Here is a 24812-nt window from a genome sequence, read left to right on the forward strand (position 1 = left end):
AGTGAATAGTTAGAAGTCTATTTTGACAATCAGCGAATAGTCAGAAGTCTATTCTGACAATCAGAGAATAGTCAAAAGTTAGTTGGATAGGTTGTGGGATGGATGGTGGTCTAGGTCATCTGGGCTGATTCAGGTCACCAAGCTGTCAGCTAGGGTCAGCTGAGTATCACTACGAGTCAGTTGAGGAGGGTATACAAGGGTAGATCTGGTCTTTCTGGGTTGAGAGGAAATGGTTTATGGTTTGGTTTGACTATTACAGGTCAGCCACAACAGCAGCCAGCTCTGCAGAATAGAAGGGGAAGGTATTCCAAAGTTAGCAGGAAGTCATAGAGCAAGGGAGGGCTGATAGGATCAATGAAGTTCTGAGAGGTAGGGATTTTGAAGGTAGTTGATACTGGAAAACTTTTTGGAGCTTGGAGGACATGTTTCTGACTTGGGTCAACAGAGTAGCAGCTATCCGATTCAGTTTATAGTCAGAAGTTGATCAACTTAGTGTCAGCTATAAGAGTGTTTTTGGTCAGCTAGTGGTCAAATAAGGTTAGCTAAGAGGTTAGAAGTGAAGATCAGAGCTATTGAAGGTCAGATCTGACATGGGAGGACAACTAGTGGAGTCAACTGAATCAGTTTGAGGGGTTTTAAGGTGTCTGATTATGTCAGTTGAAGGTCTAAGGATAGCAACTAAGTTCATTGGTGCTCTGGATTTGTGGTGTTCTGATGTTGTAGTGCTAATTTATAGAGCCCTCTCTATGGTGGTGTGTTTGGATGAGCCATAGAGGAAAGAATCCCTCGACACATCAGTGCCTTGGCTGAATTTTGGGTATTGATGAGTCTTGAGCTACCATCTTCACTGACAGTCAAAGCGTTATGGCAGTTGTGAGAGGAATTTAGTTTTTCATGCTTGCATAAAGCACATTGAGGTGCACTATCATTACGTTAGGAAAAGATGCAGAGAAAATCAGCTAGGCTTATGTGCCAATGCAGGACAACTTGGAGGATTTGTTCACAAAGGCTCTCCCACGAGAGAAGTTTGAAGCTTTTCGAAATGTTTTAGACTTACTTCCCTTTGGGGACTATTATGGGATCCTTATCATAGTCCAAAGAGCATGGCACATCTCTGTACTTCTAGTGCCATCTCACCCCTTGTTCACATCATCACTTCAAGGGGGGGATTTGTAGCCATATTTGGTAGTGATGTGTGTGAACACACATCACTAGGACCAGGAAACTTTTTCCCTCTTTAAGAGGTTTTTTCCCCATGCTAGTATACACACTAGGACCAGGAAACTTTTTCCTGGTCCTAGTGATGTGTGATGTGTGTGAACACACTAGGACCAGAAAACTTTTTCCCTCTTTAAGAGGTTTTTTCCCCATGCTAGTATACACCCATCTTGGGGTATACTTATCATCTTTGTATTATACACACTTCATTATCTATCTATCATCTCATTGTGTTCTCCCTTGAGCTTCTCCACTGTGTGTGTGTGTGTGCGCGCGCGCGCATTCCTGCAATCCTATTTTCAATATACGCTAAGATGGGGTTAATGGTTCGTACTAGACCCCCTGCTTAAGTACTTGCTCTAGTTTAGCATACACCTTTCTTACAACACTTGGGCTTGTTTTATTTGCTCCTTCTCTAACATGGGATTGGGGTACTCTTTGAGTTTCTTTGGAAGGTTTGTGTAGTGACTTATGCTCTAGCCCCATTGGGTGGATTGTCACTCTATTGGGACAATCCTTGAAAGCATGTTTGAATCCACACTTGTAACATGTGCCTCTGTATGAAATGACATTGGGATTTGGCCCTAGATTTTGAAGATGAAGTTAGGAAACTTGGTGTGAAGGCTCTATGAGGACACTCAACATATGTTGTTGAAGTCTCTCTCCCTTTGGTGTTACACCATAGCTTCAAACAAGGAGACATAGTCAATGGTTGGGGGTTGCTCTTGATATCCATATGAAGAGTGTTACAAGACACCGAGAGAACATAATCAAGTAAACCCCAAACTCAAGCGACTGCAAAAACCATATAGTGCTCAAGGTGATGGATCCAATATTCCTAAGAGTGATCCTTGATTCACCAAATCAAGGATGGTTCTCATAATATTTAATTGACCATTTTAATATTTGCTAATTCCTATTCAAGAGAATAACCAAAAGGGAGTCATAGAAATGACACCACTGATTTCGAGTATCTTTGCTAGTTCGTATTTAATAGAACAACCAAAAAGAGAGTCAGAAAGGAAACCACTCCATATGAAAGAGATAAAACAAAAAAAAAAGACTAATGGGAAAGTCTGTGCAGTATAAATGCTAAATGCCATGGTCGTGCATTGAAATTTATAGAACATATTGAAGTAGACTTTATATTAGCACACTTGGTGATTTGGTTTGTACCTTTATTGGCTTTGTACCACACCCACCTACATGGCAATCAGACCTTGTGTGACTCAGTGCAAAGCTTCTTAAGAACTTTCCTTGATAGTGACACATAGGATTATCTTGACTTAGTGACTTAGTGTGGCACCTACTCTACACATGCACTTCTATTCTACGTCCCCACATTTGTATGGCTACATACTACATTGCAGTACATTATTGTTGATATATGTCTAGTTGTGAGTGAGTTACACTATTCACGTGTAAGCAATAGGTCACGTCACTTGCATTTTTTTCTATAGGAGCTTATCTTCATTCATTTGCAAGTGATTGTAGCTTTTCACTACATTCATTCTTTTTATGGTTTTAAAACCATCCTCTCTAGGCTTGAGTTTCAATCTTCTTGCTTTGGTTGAGTTTCAATCTTCTTGTTTTAGTACCTTTTAGTATTACGAACACTTGACCAAACCACATGCATGCATGAGACATTTGCATGAGGGGTGAAGCAAGTCCGTCTCGATTTCCCTCTTCCTTGGAATATAGCTAAACAAAGGGGCTTGATGCAACATATTATGAAGTAAATGAGGCATCTATGCAATATGATTGTGTGAAAGTCGAAACATATGATATTCTTTTTTGATAAGTGTATTATTTGAGCAGTACGAAATTAAATTTTTTTTTTTTGGAAGGAGTCCGTTTCCATTTCCCTCTTGCTTGGAATGCAGCTAAACAAAGGGGCTTGATGCAACATACGGAGTAAATGAAGCATCTATGCAATATGCTTGTGTGTGAAAGTCGAAACATATGATATTCTTTTTTGATAAGTGTATTATTTGAGGAGCGTAGGATGAAATTTTAAAAAAACTCTCGGAAGGAGGCCGCATCGGTGTAGCCTCCTTTCAAGAGTTTTTTTTTTTAAATTTCATGGAGCTAGTGACGCATCAATTTAGGCAGTGATTAAACAAGGCAAAATAGAGGAATGTGCAGAAATATTGGAATCAGATGCTTGTGACTTGACTTGAGATCAAATCCCTAAAATGGGAAGAGAAGGGAGGTGGTAAAGCGAGGTGGGCGATTGTCACCGAGAAGGGATTGGCAGAGCTTCTCTCTTTATGGTTATGCCGCAAAGCGAGCTCTGCACACAACACCTTAATATTGGGCTATGGATTCTTATATAGGCAAGGGTCAAGAAAGGCATCTCCTTCATCTAACCTATCTTGGGATGGTGGGTCAGGATAGTTCTGAGAATTTCATCTTATTTCTCTGTAAACCAACCAGTGTGTCTAGACCCACCATACTTATGCAAACGACTGCTTGACTGCTTGACTTGGCCCACTTTGGAGGATCAACCATGGCCATGGCCATGGATTGCAAAAAAAATGGGAAAGTAGTGTTGAAATATACAAGTGAATATGGTGTGTGCGGGAACAAGCCCTTAGAAAGAGGCTGTAAAAGAGAAACTGTAAATGAGTGAGAAGCTGTGAAAAGATGAGAGGTATCTACTAGCAGAGAATAAAGGGTAGCATGAGAAGATTTAGGATGTGTGGAGATATTTTGGGAAGAGGTGGAGAGAATCAAGCAAAGAGGTGGAGTGAATCAAGGAGAGATCAGTGGGATTGGATGCTTGGATGTAAACTCTATAAATTGAGGCATTGGCCTAATGAGAATTTGTTGGTTTCTGATTATCCATGCCTACATTAAGCTATCAATTAATTGCTCACTAATCACATCTTAATCATCATCTAATCTCTTTGTTAATGATGTTGATTCTAGCATTTGATCCACCATAGCTCATCACATTACTGCAAATTTAACGTGGTATCAGAGCCTAGCTTAGAATCCATCAAATTTATGAGCCCATTATCTTGCTAATCACCTAATTAATTAGGATTAGTAGATAATCAAGTTTTTACCTCTTTTTTCAAATAGCTTCTGTACCCCTAGCTAGTGGAGGGACTTGATCTCCCTCCAGGCTTAACAATAGGCTTCAAGCCTTTAGCCACCCTTATGCTTCAGCCCATCTATTCAGTACGTCAAACCGCCATCGCATGATGCTACCGATTTTTGTGAAAAAGCCAATGCCATTTTTCTGAATGAAAATTGAGATCCTCTCTCAACCAGATACAATTGCTCTAATTCCTCTTAGCCCTAGGGGTTTTCAAGGGTGCTCTACAAGCTGGTGTAGACAGTTTTTGATTTCATCAAGTCTACAGTGAGATCCAAGCTCTACATCAAATCTACAGGTGACTTTGGTAAAACAGAGATTAAGCATTCAATGTTTCGTCAAATCTTGTGTTTCTTGGCTTAATCCTCTCTACTAGACTAACTGCTATTGATGGCTTTGAAAGGAGTTGAGCTCATTTGAACTCTAAGGCCCCAGATCTGGACACCCTGCATACTCTATTTTTTGCACACAAAACAGAGGATTATTTTTTAATCAATGATTAATCAGTAATCACTGTATTTTGGTGAAATTGAGGGTTCAAATTAACCATTGGGTATCTGATACAGATCCCTATAACTTCAGATTATAATTTGGAGATGGTTTGATACTCCAACCATTCAGTACAGATTTGTTACCCTTGGTTTTATGTAATTTTTGGTGAATTTATGCTTGTTGTAATCATCACCTAAACACTAGATTGAGTTGTACAGCAAACCTAGTGGAGAAGGAAGGACATCGGCAAACTTCATGGAGGCTCCTAAGGAAGTGGAGTCAGATCATCTTTTCGGAGAGAGAGAGAGAGAGAGAGAGATCCCACAACCCAATGTAACCTGCCCCAACAGAGTAAAACCACCTCTGAGCCACTGATGATGTAGGCCATGTGGTAGATGTATGTGTGATTACTTTAGTCAAGGTCATGGGCACTTGTAGAGTAGCCTTGGACACATAGAGAGAGAGAGTGTCAAGGACTATGAGTTTAGGGACTTGAGGAACTGGTCACGGACTATCAAGTAAAAGGGAAACTTGGTATAGGGTCCAGGTGTGCTAGGAGTGTTCACTTGAGGGGAGGTGTTGAAATATACAAGTGAATAGGGTGTGTGCGGGAACAAGCCCTTAGCAAGAGGCTGTAAAAGAGAAACTGTAAATGAGTGAGAAGCTATGAAAAGGTGAGAAGTATCTAGTGGGAGAGAATAAAGGGTAGCGTGAGAAGATTTAGGACGTGTGGAGATATTCTGGGAAGAGGTGGAGAGAATCAAGCAAAAGAGGTGGAGTGAATCAAGGAGAGATTAGTGGGATTGGATGCTTGGATGTAAACTCTATAAATTGAGGCATTGGCCTAATGAGAATTTGTTGATTTTTGATTATCCATGCCTACATTAAGCTATCAGTTAATTGCTCCACTAATCACATCTTAATCATTATCTAATCTCTTTATTAATGATGTTGATTCTAGCATTTGATCCACCACCATAGCTCATCACATTACTGCAAATTTAACATGGTATCAAAGTCTAGCTTAGAATCCATCAAATTTATGAGCCCATTATCTTGCTAATCACCTAGTTAATTAGGATTAGTAGATAATCAAGTTTTTACCTCTTTTTTCAAATAGCTTCTAAACCCCCAGCTGGTGGAGGGGCTTGATCTCCCTCCAAGCTTAACAATAGGCTTCAAGCCTTTAGCCACACATAGCTACACCCTTATGCTTCAGCCCATCTATTCAGTACGTCAAACCGCCATCGCATGCTGTCGATTTTTGTGAAAAAGCTAGTGCCATTTTTTTGAAGTAAAATTGAGATCCTCTCTCAACCAGATACAATTGCTCTAATTCCTCTTGGCCCTAGGGGTCTTCAAGGGTGCTCTACAAGCTGGTGAAGACAGTTTTTGATTTCATCAAGTCTACAGTGAGATCCAAGCTCTACATCAAATCTGCAGGTGACTTTGGTAAAATAGAGATTAAGCATTCAATGTTTGGTCAAATCTTGTGTTTCTAGACTAACTGTTGTTGATGGCTCTGAAAGGAGTTGAGCTCATTTGAACTCTAAGGCCCCAGATCTGGACTCCCCGCATACTCTTTTTTTTGCACACAAAATAGAGGATTATTTTTCTAATCAATGATTAATCAGTACTAATCATTATATTTTGGTACAATTGAGGGTTTAAATTAACCATTGGGTATCTGATACAGATCCTTATAGCTTCATATTACAATTCGGAGATGGTTTGATACTCCAACCATTCAGTACAGATTTGTTACCCTTGGTTTTATATAATTTTTGGTGAATTTATGCTGATAAATCTGTTGTAATCATCACCTAAACACCAGATTGAGTTATAAGAGGGTAGACACTGCGCTTGAATCTTGAAATTGGATCAATAGGTAAGACCCCCTTCACATCATTCATGAGCACGGCACAAGAGATAGCCAAATTTAATGGAGGCAATTTTATACATGGCAAACAAAAACCATGTATTTGCTCATGAGGAAAAATCTGTGGGGGCTAGTTGGGGGAAGAGATGAATGCCTAGAGGTGAATGGGAAAAATGAGTGGAAGAGCAGGAATGAGAAAGCATTAGGACTTATCGCACTTACTTTAAATGATGAAATTATTCATCACATCACAGGGATACAATGGGCAAAAGATGCATGGGATGAACTCAATAAATTATTTGGCAGTCAAGCAAAAAATTCAAAGATAAATCTGTTAATGCAATTCTACAAACTGGATATGAAGGAAAGTGAACCTTTAATCACACACTTGAACAAATGTAAAAGCATTAAGCAACAAACAACTGGCAGCCAGTCATTGGCAAGAAAGGTAGAAGATGATGAGGCACTAGTGCTCAGTGCTTCTGAAGACTGTGGACAAAGGTGAATATGAAAACATTGTAGCAACATTAAAGAATGTACCTGAATTGAAGCTGCACGAGATAGAAGGAGCTCTACTAGAGCAAGAGACCAAGGTCAAAGAGAAGAAATGGCTGGACTCAACAGCTGGAGAGGAAAAAGCATTCTTCACCCAAGGAGGATTCTCTCGAGGAAGAGGACGAGGAAGAGGCAGAGTAGGAGGAAGGACCTTCACTTGCCACAACTATGGGAAGCCAGGACACATGGCAAGAGAGTGCTACAGCAAACCTAGTGGAGAAGGAGAACGACATCGACAAACTTCATAGAGGCTCCTAAGGAAGTTAGATCATCTTTTCTGAGAGAGAGAGAGAGAGAGAGAGAGAGAGAGAGAGAGAGAGAGAGAGAGAGAAACCCCACAACCCAATGTAACTTGCCCCAACACAGTAAAACCACCTCTGAGCCACCGATGATGTAGGCCATGTGGTAGATGTATGTGTGAGCACTTTAGTCAAGGTCACGTGCACTTGTAGTAGCCTTGGACACATAGAGAGAGAGAGAGAGTGTCAAGGACTATGAGTTTAGGGACTTGAGGCACTCGTCGCGGACTACCAAGTAAGAGGGAAACTTGGTATAGGGTCCAGGTGTGCTAGGAGTATTCACTTGAGGGGAGGTGTTGAAATATACAAGTGAATAGGGTGTGTGCGGGAACAAGCCCTTAGCAAGAGGCTGTAAAAGAGAAACTGTAAATGAGTGAGAAGCTGTGAAAAGGTGAGGGGTATCTACTGGGAGAGAATAAAGGGTAGCATGAGAAGATTTAGGATGTGTGGAGATATTCTGGGAAGAGGTGGAGAGAATCAAGCAAAAGAGGTGGAGTGAATCAAGGAGAGGTCGGTGGGATTGGATGCTTGGATGTAAACTCTATAAATTGAGGCATTGGCCTAATGAGAATTTGTTGGTTTTTGATTATCCATACTTACATTAAGCTATCAGTTAATATCTCACTAATTACATCTTAATCATCGTCTAGTCTCTTTGTTAATGATGTTAATTCTAGCATTTGGTCCACCATAGCTTATCACATTGCTGCAAATTTAACAAGTAGCCCATGACGACATTGGCTGTTTCCTTCTTTTTTTTTGCAACCCATGGCCAACGCGGGCTCCTTCCTAATTCTTTTTGCAATACATGGCCATGGAAAAGCTCAATGCCATGGTCGTGGATGCCCACTCTAGAAGGATCAACTGTGTCCATGGATTCCTAGTTTGGAGGATCAACCATGGCCATGGCAGCTTTGCCATGGCCGTGTGTGTATATGGGAAACCCTAAAACACTCCTTATAGGAAAGCACTTGGGAACTGGTCTACAACTTAAGGGCATATGGGACAAGTTCTGTAGTGTGGAGGTTTTCGCAACCTCTAGTAACAAGCTTGCTAATTTGGCTAATTAAATAATGGAAGAGGCACGCATAAACTCTCTTGAGATGCAGCATGTTCACAACAAACAATGTAGCATGCAACATAAGCGCCCCATGTTGAATACTTGTGTTACTCTTGAGAGTGATAGTCACAAGCCAAAGTACGCGACCACAATGAATCAGCGACTCGAGAAAGTTGCTTGTTTGTTGAGAAAGTTGTGCTCTTTCGGTCCGCTCGAAGTGTGTTTATCCCCCATACGAATTGTTTTTATATGACTCATAGCTCTCATGTTCTAGACTCTCAAAGTCCGTTGGCAAAGGCATTGAGTATTGTTGTTGTACGAGTGTGATTCCAAGAGGGACCGATTGGAGTGGTAATATCGGAGGTGGATATGGCATTGGTGGCAGTCAATACATACCTCTCGATATAGGGTTCCGATAAATGGGCATTGGATTATGCCCTTATTGATGGACACTTACACTTATTCCATGGAGAGAGATGGTCTGGTGTGCAATTTGCCACCAAAGTCATATAAGTATCGAGTGTTGGTACCAAGAAAACTCAGCACCACAACCTATGCTCTTGGTGCTAATGCAACCACAAGTCCTACCGCCCATACCAAATGCTTCTCAACCACATCGTATAGCCTACCACCCATACCAAATGCTTCTGCTTGAGGAATCGACTGGGGTTGGCCTTGCCACACTGCTGGCCTAAACAATTGAGCATATTTTCTACCAACTTATCCATGGTCATGTCCTTGACTAGGACTCTAGCTGGTGGTGCTGGTTGGGCACCTTTAGTTATTGAGGTTTTGGATGATGCGTCCCTTATCTCTTAGTTTAGGTGGACAACTTCTACATCCTTATCTTACAAATTGTCTACTAGTTCTATAGCCTCATGGGGAAAAATTCATTACACTTTGTAGTGTCTAGACCTGTAGAGATGGTTATGAAGCCCCTTACTCTTGAGATCGTCATGAAGCCTCTTACATCCTTGTCTTGCAGATTGTCTACTAAGTCTATTACCTCATGGGCAACACTCATCAAAGATGTAGTGTCTAGACATATAGAGATGGTCATGAAGCCTCTTACTCTTGAGACCCATCATAAATAGATTAATGAGTGCTAGTCTATCATGAGGGTTGCATTCTCATGTGGAGATACTTGGTTTTAGCCTACCCTCCCTCTTAGAAAGTTTGGTCACACCACCATTGGAGCACATTTAGTTGGAATGTACAGGCCACATGCCTAATTTTGAGAGAGATCTCTAAGGCCAAGACATATAACACCATATTAGATAATTTGGGAAAAATCCCATTCCCATTTGAAAAATGGGAGCATGGTGAACTTGTCCAAAAGTTTGTCAAAACCCCCTCATGTGACATATCATCGGAAGAGTAGAATCTAAATCTATGATCTCCGACAAATTTGGAGTTAGTATGTTTAAGATATGTCCAAAACTATATGGAGTAATTGATTCCCAAAATGTGAGATTTTTCCCAAATTACCTAATACTGACTTATATTAAAAAGTAGGCCCTTAGCCCACACATTCCAACCAAAATGGTAGCTAAAATTTACAAGTGTGTACATATGGTCTCCACATTCATTCATGCAAAGTTTTGAGGGGGCTCCCTAAGGCCAAAACACATTAAAAAGTGTCCTTGGTTGTGACCCTTGTGCATCCCTCCCACTTCATCAGACCAAATATAATTATAATTATGTTTCCAAAAAAAAAAGTGCCCTTGGCTCTCACAGTCCAACCAAATATGCTTAGATGGTAACCAAACTTTATAAGGCCCTCAGATTAAAAAGTGTTCCTGGTCTTCACATTCCAACCAAATGTGCTTGGATGGTAACTAAACGTTACAAGTGTGTACATGTGGTCTCCCCACCCTCACTCATGTAAAGCTGAGGACATTTGATTGCAATGCCCCTTGGTGCTTCCTTGGCGGCATCGCCTACAAGTGGATAAGTAAGCGCCTATGTGCGGTTGTCTATGGACGGTGAAATTTGGTAACTATGGGCCAAAGGCGAGTTGGAAAAAAAAAACTGAGTACATTTGATTGGAACCCCAATTTCAAGAGGGCTGTGTAAGGCAGGGACACACTTAAAAGTAGGTAATCAATATGTATACATGTATGTGTGTGTATGTGTGGAGAGAGAGGATTTTCATTTCATTAGATTATTAAATAATTGACGGACATGAAAATTATAAGGAGATCCTCTCATAGCATTCTTGTGATCATTGTCGTGAGCGGAAAAGCAGTGCAAAAAGCTAAGTGGAGACGAAGAAGACAACAAGGGACAAGAAGAGGAGACGGAGCCAGGAGAATGGGCCGAGCTTCCGGTTTCCGGCGCCGCGGCTGCACTGAAGAAGGTGGGCGAAGCCGATACGGCCTCGCTGCAGATCATATTCCACCAGAAAGTTCTGCTGCTGGAAGTTTCCGATGACATTCCGCCCTCCTGCGCCCTGACCAGCTGCCGCAAACGCCAAACAGTACACGTTCCGGTCGCCCTCCGTCCCCACCTGTAGCCACACGTTGCTCTTCGGCAGCCGAAGCTCCAGCCTCTGTCCGTCAAAGTGCAGCCGGATCTCCGGCGTCGACGGCGCCCCTTCCGTCCTCGGCACTGTGTAGCAGCTGTCGAAGCTCGGCAGCTCTGGTATGTAGATCTGCCGCGCACTGCCGGAAACTTGACTTCTGACGGAATCTCTGAACACAGCGTAGGCCAGATCAACGAATGACGTCAAGCTCGTCCCCGTGTCGATGATCGTGCCTCCGTAGCCAGAGAATTCGTCGATCTCGAATAGGGACGACGGAATGTCGAGAAGCTGCCGTCCGACACTGATCCCTGTCAAATTCACGTAGTATGATTGAGCATAAAACTCCGTCTTGTTGTTGAGCAGGAGTGTGGTGTACTGCAGTGGCGGTGGGACTCCGACATTCTCCTGCGGCCGTCCTGTCAACGGAAGGAGTTGCTGGTTTCCGAAGGAGATGAAGCCCGTGGCGTCGATTTTGTGGGTTCGGTCGGGAAGGCAGTAAGAAAATTTAGGCACGCCGAGCTGCGAGATGATGGAATGGATCCCTCTGTCGAGACCCATGAGGCCGGAAGCGTTGAAGTCCGTCTCGACGCCGGTGTTTTCTAGTCCGCATCCGAAAACAAACTCCGACACGGCCACCGGATTTCCATCGAGCGATGGAATGGTGAGCGTGTCGACGGAGAGCTCGCCATAGCTGACGCTGTTGTCGCCATAGGTGGCGTTGTAGAAGCAGGTTTCGGATTTGGTGGGCATCGGAGAAACATGTCGGCAGCCCATGGCGAGGCCAGTGGCGTCTTTACACCAGACGGAACTGCACTGCAGTTTGCGATAAGTGTGCGATTTGGAAGGATCGAAAATGGGATCTCTGATTTGGAAGCCGCATTTACGGCAGGGCTGGCACTGAACCCACAGAATTTCGCTGCCAGTGTCGATAATTAGGGCGATATCCGCCGCCGGAGATCCCAGCTCCATCACGGCAAAGTACTGCCCGAACGGCTCGTTCAAGGTGATCAGCTGGCTGCTGAACGTCCCCTGCGTCCCGTTCGCCGGCGGCCTTCCGGCAGTAAAATTCTGCTTTCTGCCGGGATCCGTCGTCGCCATAGAGGACGATCTGAACGGCGCAGAAGAGCTTCTGTGCACGACGGGAACAATCAGGTTGCTTGAGATGGGCTCCGCATCAAGAGAATGCGCTAAGATCGCCAGAGCGAGAATGAGAGGCAGAGTTCTGCCGGAGTCACCCAGATCGCCCATCAAATTAGCCGTCGGCAGGATCTCTTCACATCCTTACACTGTGCATGAAAAGGCGGCTCTCTCAACAGTAGCATTGCGGAAACTATAAGCTTTCTGCCGACGTAGCGTGCGATTAAGAGGTTCGCCAAAAACGTCCGACAATGAAGACCCACCAACGACCATCAAATCCGGCAACGAACGCCGGAAGCAAACTTCCATTGGAAGGTAACCACCAAAATGGGCAACTGAAGACAGAGAATGCGATGGATGCTGCCGTCGGTAAGGGGTCGATTAATCAACAGAAATTTTTCTTAGCTTGGACATCACCGTTCCGTCGGCTAACCTCTGAAGACGGCGACGGACCATCAGATGGATCGATAGGAAGGCCATGCGAGCATCGCCAGAGGGGCTGTTGAAAGCTGTGGATTTGGGTTCCCATGAACCTTAATCCAGAGAGATTAGTAACCGTCGTTCCATAATATATTGTTAGCCACGTCCCTTCGAAAGCCGTATGGACATCAACATGTAACCTTGTACTCTTGTAACTTATATGTTTATGTGTGTGTGTGTGTGTATATATATATATATAAGGAGGTAATTGCACACCTTAAAAGGAGGTTCGTTTCTTTAATTGCACACCTTATACACTTAGAGAGAGGAGTAGTTTGGGAAAGTGGATTTGTGCGTGAAGTGTGGAGGACTTTGGAGGATGGGGTGGGGTGGGGTGGGGTTCTGGATGGGATGAGCTTTGAATACACACTGAGAGAAGAGCAGTCAGAGCAATGGGGTGGGGTGGGTCTCAAACTTGCTCTATACAGACCTATGCGAGTTAAACAATGGGGTGGGGTGGGTCTCAAACTCGCATAGGTCTGTATAGAGCAGGGCTGGGTGAGCTTCAAACTCACATAGGTCTGTATAGAGCACGAATGCTTTATGGTTATCGCTAAGCTAAACTTGCCTGCCCCTCACCCTTAATTTATACCTTAAGGGAAAACGTTAAGGGTGATCCTTCCAACACATAATTCATTATTCATACTCTCACTAGACTAGCAACCTTTTTCCTCTTTAATCTTGATTTAAACCTCAACACTCATCACTGGTTATCCTTCAAGCACATAGTTCATCCATACCCCTCACTATAGTAAGCTAGAATAAGGATCCATACCCTCACCCTACATGAGATGGACAAGCATATCTTTTCTTTTCCCATGAAATGACATGACCCCTTTACCCACTATAGGGACACCATCTACCTTGCTTAGGTGGATTGATGCTAAAGTTAAATAGTAATCATCATAACGAGTCTCTTTAAACATCTCTTTTTATATGCAAATATTCAATATAACTTTTAGTACTAGTTAAATAATAAAAAGCCTTGATTTAGCATTTCACTTCTTCTAGAGATATCATAATCTAACAAACATTTTTTTTAAAAGCACAAAACTTCTTTCTAACGCACATAGCCAAGCTTTCAACAACCTAGGCCCCTCCACACCTTCTTTTCACGTCAAGCCAACTTAAGCCCCTAATACATCCTACACCTACTCTCCTTCAAGTCCTACTCTTTTCACCTCCAAGCCATGTGCCCCTATTGAGACATAAATATATAGCAAATTATGTTTTCTAATTGATTTTTTAATGTCAAAGAGAACTAAAGAATAGATGGAAAAAGAGTAATGAACCATGCACAAGCATCAAAGTGTACTGAAATTTTGAGGTTTTTGGCACATGGATTATCAACTTGCCACTCATCATACACCATGGGGATGGGCGCTTGAGAGATGTGTTCACATTATAGTTTCAACATAGCTAAGGTGGATGTACTGAAATTTTGAGGTTTTTGGCACATGGATTATCAACTTGCCACTCATCATACACCATGGGGATGGGCACTTGAGAGATGTGTTCACATTATAGTTTCAACATAGCTAAGGTGGATTGAGCATCTACATTGACTAAGGACCCAATGAAAAATGTGTGGAATCAAGTTGCATGACAAAAAACTGTTTCATCTTGGTTCGTAAATGATGGGTGATTGTGCTCATAGGAGCTTGTGAGATGACACTAGGGCCCAATAATGTGCCATAAGATAATTTATTTTATATAACTTAGAGTGGAGAATTAGATTAAGGTATAAGTGAGATTTATGGGCACTCAACACTTGTGAATCGCCCCCATGTATCTTATCCACATGTATATAAGTCAATTTCCCTCCTTTGTAATGGACCACATATATCTTATCCACATATATATATTATATACTTTGTAATGGACCACACATTGCATTATCTATAGCTTTGCGTTGTTTCTTACTTTCTCTCTTACTAATGATTCTTAATGAAATGGACCACACATGTATATACATAAGTCAATTTCCCTCCTTTGTAATGGACCACATGTATCTTATCCACATGTTTATATTATATACATTGTAATGAACCACACATTGCATTATCTATAGCTTTGTGTTGTTTCTTTCTTTCCCTCTTAGTAAAATGATGCTTGCTTTGCAATGGACCATACATTGCATTATCTATAGCTTTGTGTTGTTTCTTACTTCCCCTCTTACTAATGATTCTTACTTTGTAATGGACCACACATTGCATTATCTATAGCTTTGTGTTGTTTCTTACTTTCCCTCTTACTAATGATTCTTGCTTTATAATGGACCACACATTGCATTATCTATAGCTTTGTGTTGTTTCTTACTTTCCCTCTTATTAATGATTCTTGCTACTCTCTAATGTGATTCTTTCTTTATGATTTGCTTGCACCAATGTACCTATGAGTGAATTTGCTTCTATTTAAGCTCTTGTTTTGTCACGTAGGCTGTAACGCCTGTGACCGACGGCAGACCGGATGGCCATATCCGGGGTTCAGTGGGAGAGGACGCCCATGCGGAGTCATGGGCGGCCAGGCTAGTGTGGACGGCAGGCCACACACTATATAGCCTGGGGGATGAGGGGCAATCCTCATTCTTCCTCTATGGCTGGGTGGTGAGCCAGAGGCCGTCCCCGCTTGTGGTAATGCCCGTAGCGGCGTTACGGGAATGTAACACTGGTATCAGAGCCCCGTACCTCACAAGGGGGGGGGCTTGCCTTGGAAACGCGAGTTGGGAAACCTACATGGGGCGTAGACCACACCGTGTGTGGGGGTGGGGGGCGAAACCAGCCCCATTGTCAGCGAAGACACGACCTGCTGCTAAAGGCGGCGAAGGCCACGTTGAAGTTTGAGTGTAGGGAGGCGAAGTTTGAGCCCAGGCCCGTTGCTGCGTGCGCCGTTTGTGTGGGCGAAGAGCTTAGCAGTGCTCAGACGACTTGCTTAGCAGTGCACGCATTGTTGAGGTGGGGCGAAAACCAGCGAAAGGCGTGAAAAATGGCGTTGAAGAAGATGCGTTGAATGCTGCGAAAGGCTTGAATGGCTGCGAAAAGTGCTAACCCTCGTTTGAAAGGGGGGGGCGTAGAGCCCAGGCGCTCTGACGGCTGCGCTGTGCTGCGTAGCCAGCCAGGCCGGCCAACCAGCCAACCAAGCGGCGGCGGCGGCGACGGCCAGCCAGCCAACCAGGCGGCGGCGGCGGCGGCCAGCGGGGCGGCCAGCCAACCGGCGGCAGCGGCCAACCAACGCCAGCCAAGCCAGGGACCGGCCCGCCATCAGCAGCAGCCAACCAGCGCTGCAACGGACGACCGGCCAGAATAGGGCCTGTTGTGAACACTCCCTACGGGCGGGCGGGCACGCCCGAAGCGGCGAGGGCCGGCTCGGCCCGTTATTTTTTTTATTATTTATTTTATTTTTTTCATTTTTTAAAAAATAAAATAAAAATAACACCCAAAACAACGGCACACCCCACGAAACCAACCCACACGGCCGTCGTGCCGTGTGGCCGTAGTGCCTGTTTTCCACGAGAGAGACCCACCGCACACACGGCCGTAGCGTCGCGTGCTAAAAGAGAGACAAATCCCACGGCCGTAGTGCCGAGTCCTTCGAGACAAAGCCGTTCTATGGCCGTTGTGCCTAGTGAACACGTCTATGACCGTAGCACCTCGAAAGTAGCACATGTGGTGATCACACATTTGGTTCAGAGAACTAAATTTAAGCTGAGCATAGACTTAGTGTTGACCATCAAAGTCATGTAGTTTGGCTAGTGTAAATCAAAAACTGAGGTGTGTTTTACTTGGGCTAAGAGGACCAGCAATGGCGTCAGTTGTGCCCAAATTAGACGAAGTGCTTATCACGAGAAATCAAGATAAGCCTAATTGAGCCGTAGTGCTCATAACCCTTCACAATCTTTTAACAAATGCTAGAAGATTGTGATAAACTTTGGCAAATGAGAACCATGTACAAGCGTAGTCTTGATGTGGTTATGCCTCATGTCCAAACAAGTTGCTTACTGTTTGTAGCAACAAAAGGCCTTGGCCCGTAGAAGCAAGCTGGCCCTTGTTAAAAGTAACAAAATAGTGTCACTACTTGGGCCTAGAGAGTGGTGACTAGTTTGATTTAGTCACGTGATTGCCTGGTAAAAGTAATCCCTAAGGTGTGTATTACTTGGGATAAAGGGGCTAGGAGTGCTGCTAACAGTACTCAATTGAATGGTTTATCTACGAGTACTAATCTGAGTGATTAGTACACGCCTAGATATAATAGCAGATTTAAGATTGATTTGTAGAAATCAAAGGTAAATCTGAAGGGGTATAGTCTTGAGATGTAATGCTCAATACCCTTATAAAACTTGATCGAAGAGAACTATTCTTAAACTCACTAGCATGGTTTTCTCTTCTTTTTATTGCCATGCGTTGACATCCCACTGCTCGAGAGTTTGTGGTGATCTTTCGAGGGGGGAAAGAGCCTTTTTATATGTCACATCAATTGGTTTGGTGGTAATTTGATGGTATGGGACATCAATTCTCACGGAATCGATTGTAGTCTTGGTGGAATGGGACGCCAAGGCTTGTGCATGTAATTTGACTCTTTGGCAGGTCTGTATGTACACTTGTCTGTAGTGATAAAGTGTGCAAGATAAAATTTGAACTTTGAAATTTACCAAATATAGCCATAAGTTGGGATGAAACCCAGTTACGAGTTCGGAGAAGCTCTAGGTAGCAAGACCATGATGGTGTGCTAGTGCTAACAGAGTGATTTAGTTCCGGAGTGATCTAAATCTAGAGGTTAGCAGTAAGACTAGTTTGGTTGGACAGTTTCATGCATGGGGGACGCCCTATAGCATTTTGCAAGTGTAGTCTTGCCTATGTTCAACATAAGTGTGCGATTGTGAGCACATTTTAGCTGCTACCATATGAATTTGGAAAATATATTACTTTCCTACATAAGCAATTGTAATATTGCATGACAGGCTATTTTGCTTACAAAGTTCATGTGCGTGTAAACCCTATAAGTCGTATGACCCCTAAGGAATGAGTGGAGCATTTCTAGGATTTAATAAGGTTTTACATGGCAATAGTGAGTAGTATCTCACTCCAGATGAGCCTGGTTGTTGTTAGTATCGGATCCGACATATGAAGTGTACATAAACTCGGGCTAAGTTAGGATAGAAGGCTAAGCCGGAGAGCTTAGTGGTAAATCCTACTGTATGTGGTGAGTTTTGACTTAACCGGAGTGTTAAGAAGTAAACTCAAAGTCTGGGGCTGAACCGGAGTGTTCGGAGGCAGACATATCTTTTGTTAAATCGGAGAATTTAGCAACAGATAAGCTTGGGGTGAACCATGGTACCCAAGAAAAAAGCTCTTCACACTAAAATAGTGCACAATAATTTTAGGGTGATAAAAATCCATCGCAGGAATGTTTTACAACTTTCCATAGATGATAGATGAGACCATGTACTTTACGGAGTTAAAGTACATAGGTGGTGACTTCGGCGCCATATTTTTTGTAGGAAGTCACCAGTGGTGCGGTTAGGTCAGCCGAGACTCCACAAGACCTATGCACTAGTTTTTAAGTTGACCTCTATGATAAGGACGTCCAAAAATTTGTGTTGTAATACCAGAGATTGTACTGCAATGTGCAATGGAGGGGTCAATTTGTGTAGTCACTTCTTAGCAGCAAGTGACTTAATCATCTTGTTATAGATGGTTGTATATGGTACTCCCACTCGGGGGAGGTACGCCATTGGGTACGGAGTTACTCACAGACTAGTATGGAGCTACTAGTGTGATGATAGTGGGTACGTAGTTACTCACTACTAATACATAGCTGCTAATAAAATTAAGATCCTCGAGTGAAAGATACTCTAGATCAACATTTTAAATTACTGAACCACAATCCATGAGTATCGAGGTACTCATAAATATGTTGACGTTGCTCAAATCGAGGGACCGATTTGTTCGATGGTATGGAAAAGCAAGGAGAGTGGAGTAACTTAAAAGTTACACATCACTAGTCCTAGTGAGTTGTCGAGGTCATCTGGAGTTTGATGATTCCCTCTACCTATCAGATAACATTCAATTTTGCAAACCCTGGCATTTAATCCGTAGTGATTATGAGTTTGGTGTGAGATATGGTTATGAAGTTCTTACAAGAGTACTCGTTTATTTGCTTGTCATTGGTTATAGCTTGGTAGAGATTTCCACCTGTGATGGGTAGGTAGCTTTGCTGCTATAATGAGGAGGCAGCAAATAATGTTCTCATAGTTATACTTCATACCAACACCAAACAGGGATAGGATGAAATTCCTAAGTTCATCATCACGAAGTACTGTGATGTTTGCATTTATATTGAATGTATGATGTAATGAGACATTGGGCTTGTGTAATTACCATCAATTATCTAGCAACCTATGGCTTCGCAGAAAGCTCAGTCATTATCTGTGGATTGATAATGTGGTTATTAGTAGTTTGGAATTTTTCTTGATAGATGGTACAACCCACCCAAATGATTCATAAGTGTGTAACCGCTTATGAAGGGTGATAATATGCAACAATGAAGCACTTTGTTACAAGTGTGAAACCACTGATATGTTGCAAAGCAGTTTATCAATAGTACCACCATATGTGCGTACACACTATACCACATCTTCGTTGCAAGATGTTTAAAAGTTTCTTGGAAGGACTCAAGATATAACATATGATATTAAACATGGTCTAGATTTGTTCTTGGACCTATGATACTAGCGCGTAGTCCGCTTGACAGTAGAGTTTTTGAGGACAAAAACCTTTCTTGAGGGAAAGGAGGGATATCCTCAAATATCACATAAACTCGAATAGTTGTGTGAGTCCAGACAATACTTGAAGGGATATGTCTGGTAATAGCAACAAAGAGTTGTAAGTGAATGGATGTAATTCCAGACACGCGTAGTGGTGCAAGAATCTTTATCAAACATCTCCACATACTATATGATCTGCTCGCATATATAGTATGGCATAAGAGATAGGAAGTTTGATTGTTATATTTGAATGGAAATTTTCAAAAAAGTTACATTTACTCTGAGTTAGAGTGGAGTTTAACCATCCGTAGATTGATGGTAGTTAGAAACTCAACAAGATTCTAGAGCATATGCTTGTGCAAAGATGTTACTCTAAGAGAGAAAGTATCTCAGCTTTGGAACTAATCCTTGTGATGCATGATTAGATTGGCTCTAGTTTATTGCTCCTATGGCCGTAGAGCTTTCCAAGGAGAAGTTTTAACAAGTTGGTGATGCAACATGGTAGCGTAGTCTACAAATATCTAGTAGCATGGTCTAAGAACTTGCGCTACTAGAGTGCTCTCCAGTACATTAGCTTCTGTGCTAATGACATGATAAACATGAACGTCTTAAGGTTGGAGGACTACTCCATCCGCTGGAGATTCCTCAAGGGAAATGGGAAACATTTCCATGGATTTAATTACCGGTTTACCCAAGACGAGTCGAGGGAATGACTCAATGTGGGTAGTAGTGGACAACTAAACTGGCAAAGTTTATTACCACGAAGAAAACTGTAAAAATGTCAGAGTTGGCAAAACTCTTTATTGAACATCTCTACAAGCTCTATGGCCTGCCCGCGGATATAGTGTCGGATAGAGATAGAAAGTTCAACAGTCATTTTTGAAGGAAAATCTTCAAAAAGTTCGCTACTACTCTGAGTATGAGTACGGCAGATCATCCGGAGTCTGATGGTCACACTGAAAGAGTTAACCAAATTCTAGAGGATATATTGCGTTCTTATATTGATAAGAAACAATCAAATTGGGAAGAATATTTGCCCATATTGGAGTTTGCTTATAACAGCTCCAAGCTTTCAGCGACGACTGGATTTACACCATTCATGTTAATGTATGGATTCCAGCCGAGATCTCCGATGGCTGTAGGCCTAGAAAAGGAGGAGATTCAATCTGTCAAGGATTTCCTTGAAGATATGAATGATATGCTCAGAGCCGCACGAGAGAGCATTCGTAGCGCTTAGGATCGCGCTAAAACTTATGCGGATAAAGGACGAAGAAAGGTGACCTTTGCAGAAGGTGACTTTGTATTTCTCAAGGTTCCTGTGCAGTCAGAAACCATGAAAACGGGAAAGTGTGATAAACTTTCTCCGAGATATTGTGGTCCTTTTAAAATCCTTAAGAAGATTGGGGACGTAGCATATAAACTTGAGTTACCGGAGAGTTCTCAAGTTCATCCTGTCTTCCATGTTAGTAAACTGAAGAAATCAGTTCACGGGTTAGAGAACGTAGTTTCTCTAGATATTTTGGTGGAATTGATCACTCCACCAAAGATACCACATGAACCGGAAAGGATTCTTGGGTATCGAGACAGACAAACCCGACATAAATGTACCAGGAGGTACTTGTTAAATGGACAGATAGGGATGAGGAAGTGGCAACCTGGGAACGCCGTAGTGCAATTTCCAAAAGGTTTCCCCAGTTTGTTTTCGAGGACGAAAACTCTTCTTAAGGGGGGGGTAATGTCACGTAGGCTGTAACGCCTGTGACCGACGGCAGACCGGATGGCCATATCCGGGGTTCAGTGGGAGAGGACGCCCATGCGGAGTCATGGGCGGCCAGGCTAGTGTGGACGGCAGGCCACACACTATATAGCCTGGGGGATGAGGGGCAATCCTCATTCTTCCTCTATGGCTGGGTGGTGAGCCAGAGGCCGTCCCCTCTTGTGGTAATGCCCGTAGCGGCGTTACGGGAATGTAACATGTTTATAGGATTTGAGTGAGTGGCATGTGAATAGATAAAGATTTAAGCTTTATGCATAGTTGTGAAGAACACGCATGCATAAGAGCTTCTTGAGTTAAAAAAAACCGCTCTTTACTTGAGTTGTAATCTAGAGTGAATGGGAGTGGAATCAATGAAGGCAAAGATAGCTTGCCTTGTGAGATTAAACTATGAGAGAAGGGGGAGGATGAGGGAAAGAGAATTTGTGGGAGGATGAGGCAAAGAGATCTTATGGGGTTGAACTGTGAGAGAAGGGAGGATGAGGGAAAGAGAAGTGAGAGAGAAGTTTTGTGAGACCCAATGGGAGACAAACCCAGGGGCTCACTCCACCTCTTCCTGTGTCACGCAAGAAGAGATCCAAATGCTAGGGAGAGAGCAAGAAGGAGGGAGCTATGGAGATCTCAACCTCTACTTCATACAACTAGCATGCAAAAGGGGCACGGTAGATAGCAAAGAGAAGGTAGAGAACAAGAGAAATGAGAGCATTACCATCCCTACTTACATACACCAACAATCTAACATGCAAGCAAGCAAGAACACAAGCTAACATGCAACCACAAGCTCAAATGAGAGAAAGAGAGAGAAGGCAAACCCAAGTGTGAGACAAATGGGATTGTCCCCTTTTCATATTCTATAAAATGGTTTATATACATGAGCTCATATTTACAATAATGTCTGGCTACCCATTTACAATTTTGGGGGCCCAAAACTAGTCTTCCTAGTTTCTCTAGCTCGTACATCTATTCCTAAATGACCAATTCATAAGCCATAAGCTTGGTCATCCCATCTCTCTTTTACAATCAGCATTTTGCATGGTTACAAAAAGATAAATTACAAAGGTGTAGCCACGCACAAGGTAATGTTAACCGGAGTGGTTAACGTACCCCCCTCCCTATTATAGATCCATCCTCAAAGCTAGATGGATCTATCTGTAATAGATCAAATAGGTTCTGATGAAATCCCGATGCGAGGTTAGAGTAGGGGGGCTTAATGGAAGACTTTGTAACTCGTCCAAAAGGTGGTTTCCATCATTTCTTCGAAAGTTTGTAGGTGCCAGGCGGGCATCCACATAATGTGCTCGTAGTAGCCGAAGATCTGCTTGCGAAGATCTGCTTGAGGGTGGGCCCTTTGTTAATGTTGAGAAGGCAATACCCTACACGCCTTCAAAGTAATAGTCCCAGTTAGGAAACGACTCCAGTAGCGTGATGATCAGATATTGAAGAAGCAAATGGTTGTGATCACAGCTAGGTCAGGGACTTCGTCGTAGTGGCAGATGAATTCGTGAAAGCGTCGGACCATACTTTCTTCAGTGCAAGGATGCTGGCCTAACGAGGGAGCGAACCACAGAAAGCTAAACTTGAGTTTGGGGTTCTTCTTCTGGTTGTCATGGAAGACAGTCCATGCCCACCGTCGGCAAATCAGTCGGGGCTGACCTTGAGTGCACGAGGCGTGTTACAGTATGTCTTCCAGATGAATTATTTGGCAAGGAAGGGTCACCTTTAGGCCAGCTGCTATGTAACATAATTTCGAGATTAACCAAGTTATGATTAAAGATAATCCTAAGTTTTGGATGTTACAGATTTCAGTAATGAATTCCAGCAGGTTTTTAGTAATTTTTTCAGAAGCAGGTAAAAATTGTAAGTGTTGAAATTAAGTTAAAATTCAAGATTGAGTTTTTAATCAGTTAGTGTGTTCAAAGGAAGCCTTTAGGTGTGTAGATGGACATGCAAATCGAAATTTGATAAAAAAGTAAAATGTGACCTATTTTTGGGGCAATGTAGATGGCTCAGGACAGGAGTAGAGTAATAGTACATAAACACCATTAAGCTTTTACAAAGGGGGAGGCTTCTATTTATAGAAAAAAAGTGAGCCTCAGGACAGGAGTAGAGTAACAGTGCATAAACACCATTAAGCTTTTACAAAGGGGGAGGCTTCTATTTATAGAAAAAAAGTGAGCCTCAAACCAAGCAAACTGATTCTAGAATTTTCCAGATCAGTTTCGTCAATTTTTGACCATTTTTGGGTCAGTTCAGCTTACTTTTTGGATCTAGTTTTGAAATAGGAGAGAGGAGATATGAAATATCTCATTTAATTAATTTAAAATTGGGGGATAATGATGAGAAAAAGGTGCCTACTTCATGAGGGGAGATCCCCACTCTCTGAGGTGTCAAAATCAATTTTTTTAATCTTTTTTTTGGTCCTTAGTCCACTATTAATCTTATGTGAGCATTCACTCATTTTTGGGGGGGTTTTCTTTTATTGTTCAATTTATCTCCTCCCTCAATTTTGATTAATCTTATTGGTCCATAAGAACCTTAATCCAAAATTTTTAAAAAATCTGCATCCTTAGGCTAAGGTCTTTTGTGCTACAGATTATAATTTATTTCTAATGCACCTTAGGAATTTCTTTTTAAACTTCTATTTCGGGGAAATTTATTTTAATAAGAAAAGATATTTTTCCATCCAAAGATATCTAAAAACTAAATTACCTCTCTCTAGAACATTACTCTCTCTCTAGGCCAAAACAAGTAAAAACAAGATCTTTTATTATTCTGAAAAGGAGATTGATTACAGGGGAAGAAACTGGACATCTTGAGGGGCTGGGGAGGAATCTTACATCCTCTCCGGCTTGAAAAACACGAGATGTCCTCATCTCGCAAACTGGGGGTAATCCCGTATCAATTCGGCTTCTTTCTCCTAGGTGGCGTCTTCAAAAGGATAGAACTTCCATTTGACTAATAATTCTCTCAGAATTCTATTCTTGAGAACCTTCTCTCGAACATCAAGGATTTCTTCAGGTTGGAGTTCCATCTGCCCTTGGGTTGAAGAAGTTAAGAGTTCATCATTAAGCACATGATTCGGGCTCGATACATACTTCTTAAGTAGGCTGACATGAAATACATTATGTACTTTGAGATGAGGAGGCAGAAGAAGTTCATAAGCTAACTCACCTACTTTCTTTATAATCAGATATGGCCCACAGTATCTGGGGGATAACTTCTTGTACTTCCCAAGAGATAGAGAACTTCTTTTGGGGCGTACTCGAATGAAGACCATATCTATTTCTTTGAATTTTTTGTCTGACCTCTTCTTATCTGCATACTACTTCTGTCTATCCTAGGTAGCTTTTATATCCTTGTGCGGATTGACTGCATCTGCTCCTCCATGTCATCAAGCATCTGTCTGGACATCTCGACCCTAATCAATGGGTCGGACCAAGTTAATGGTGTTAGCCAGTCTTGTCCATACATAGCTTTGAAAGGGCTCATCTTGATACTTTGGTGATAAGAAGCATTGTAGGCAAACTC

General features: G+C 42.5%; 1 protein-coding gene across 1 annotated transcript; it reads right to left on the minus strand.

Annotated features, from left to right (window-relative positions):
- Positions 1–10773: 10773 nt before the first annotated feature.
- Positions 10774–12901, minus strand: LOC147616927 (aspartyl protease family protein 2-like). The gene has a single exon (XM_086776316.1). The coding sequence runs from the start codon at positions 12376–12378 to the stop codon at positions 10864–10866; it is 1515 nt and encodes a 504-aa protein (XP_086632442.1). The 5' UTR covers positions 12379–12901; the 3' UTR covers positions 10774–10863.
- Between the last annotated feature and the right edge of the window lie 11911 nt (positions 12902–24812).

This window comes from Cibotium barometz, chromosome 37 (genome assembly GCF_041138505.1).
Source record: "Cibotium barometz isolate CiBa-2024 chromosome 37, ASM4113850v1, whole genome shotgun sequence".
NCBI classification, from domain to species: Eukaryota; Viridiplantae; Streptophyta; class Polypodiopsida; order Cyatheales; family Cibotiaceae; genus Cibotium; species Cibotium barometz.

Coding starts and splice junctions, on each gene's coding strand:
- LOC147616927 (XM_086776316.1), bottom strand. CDS start 12,378: ATGGGCGATCTGGGTGACTCCGGCAGAACTCTGCCTCTCATTCTCGCT.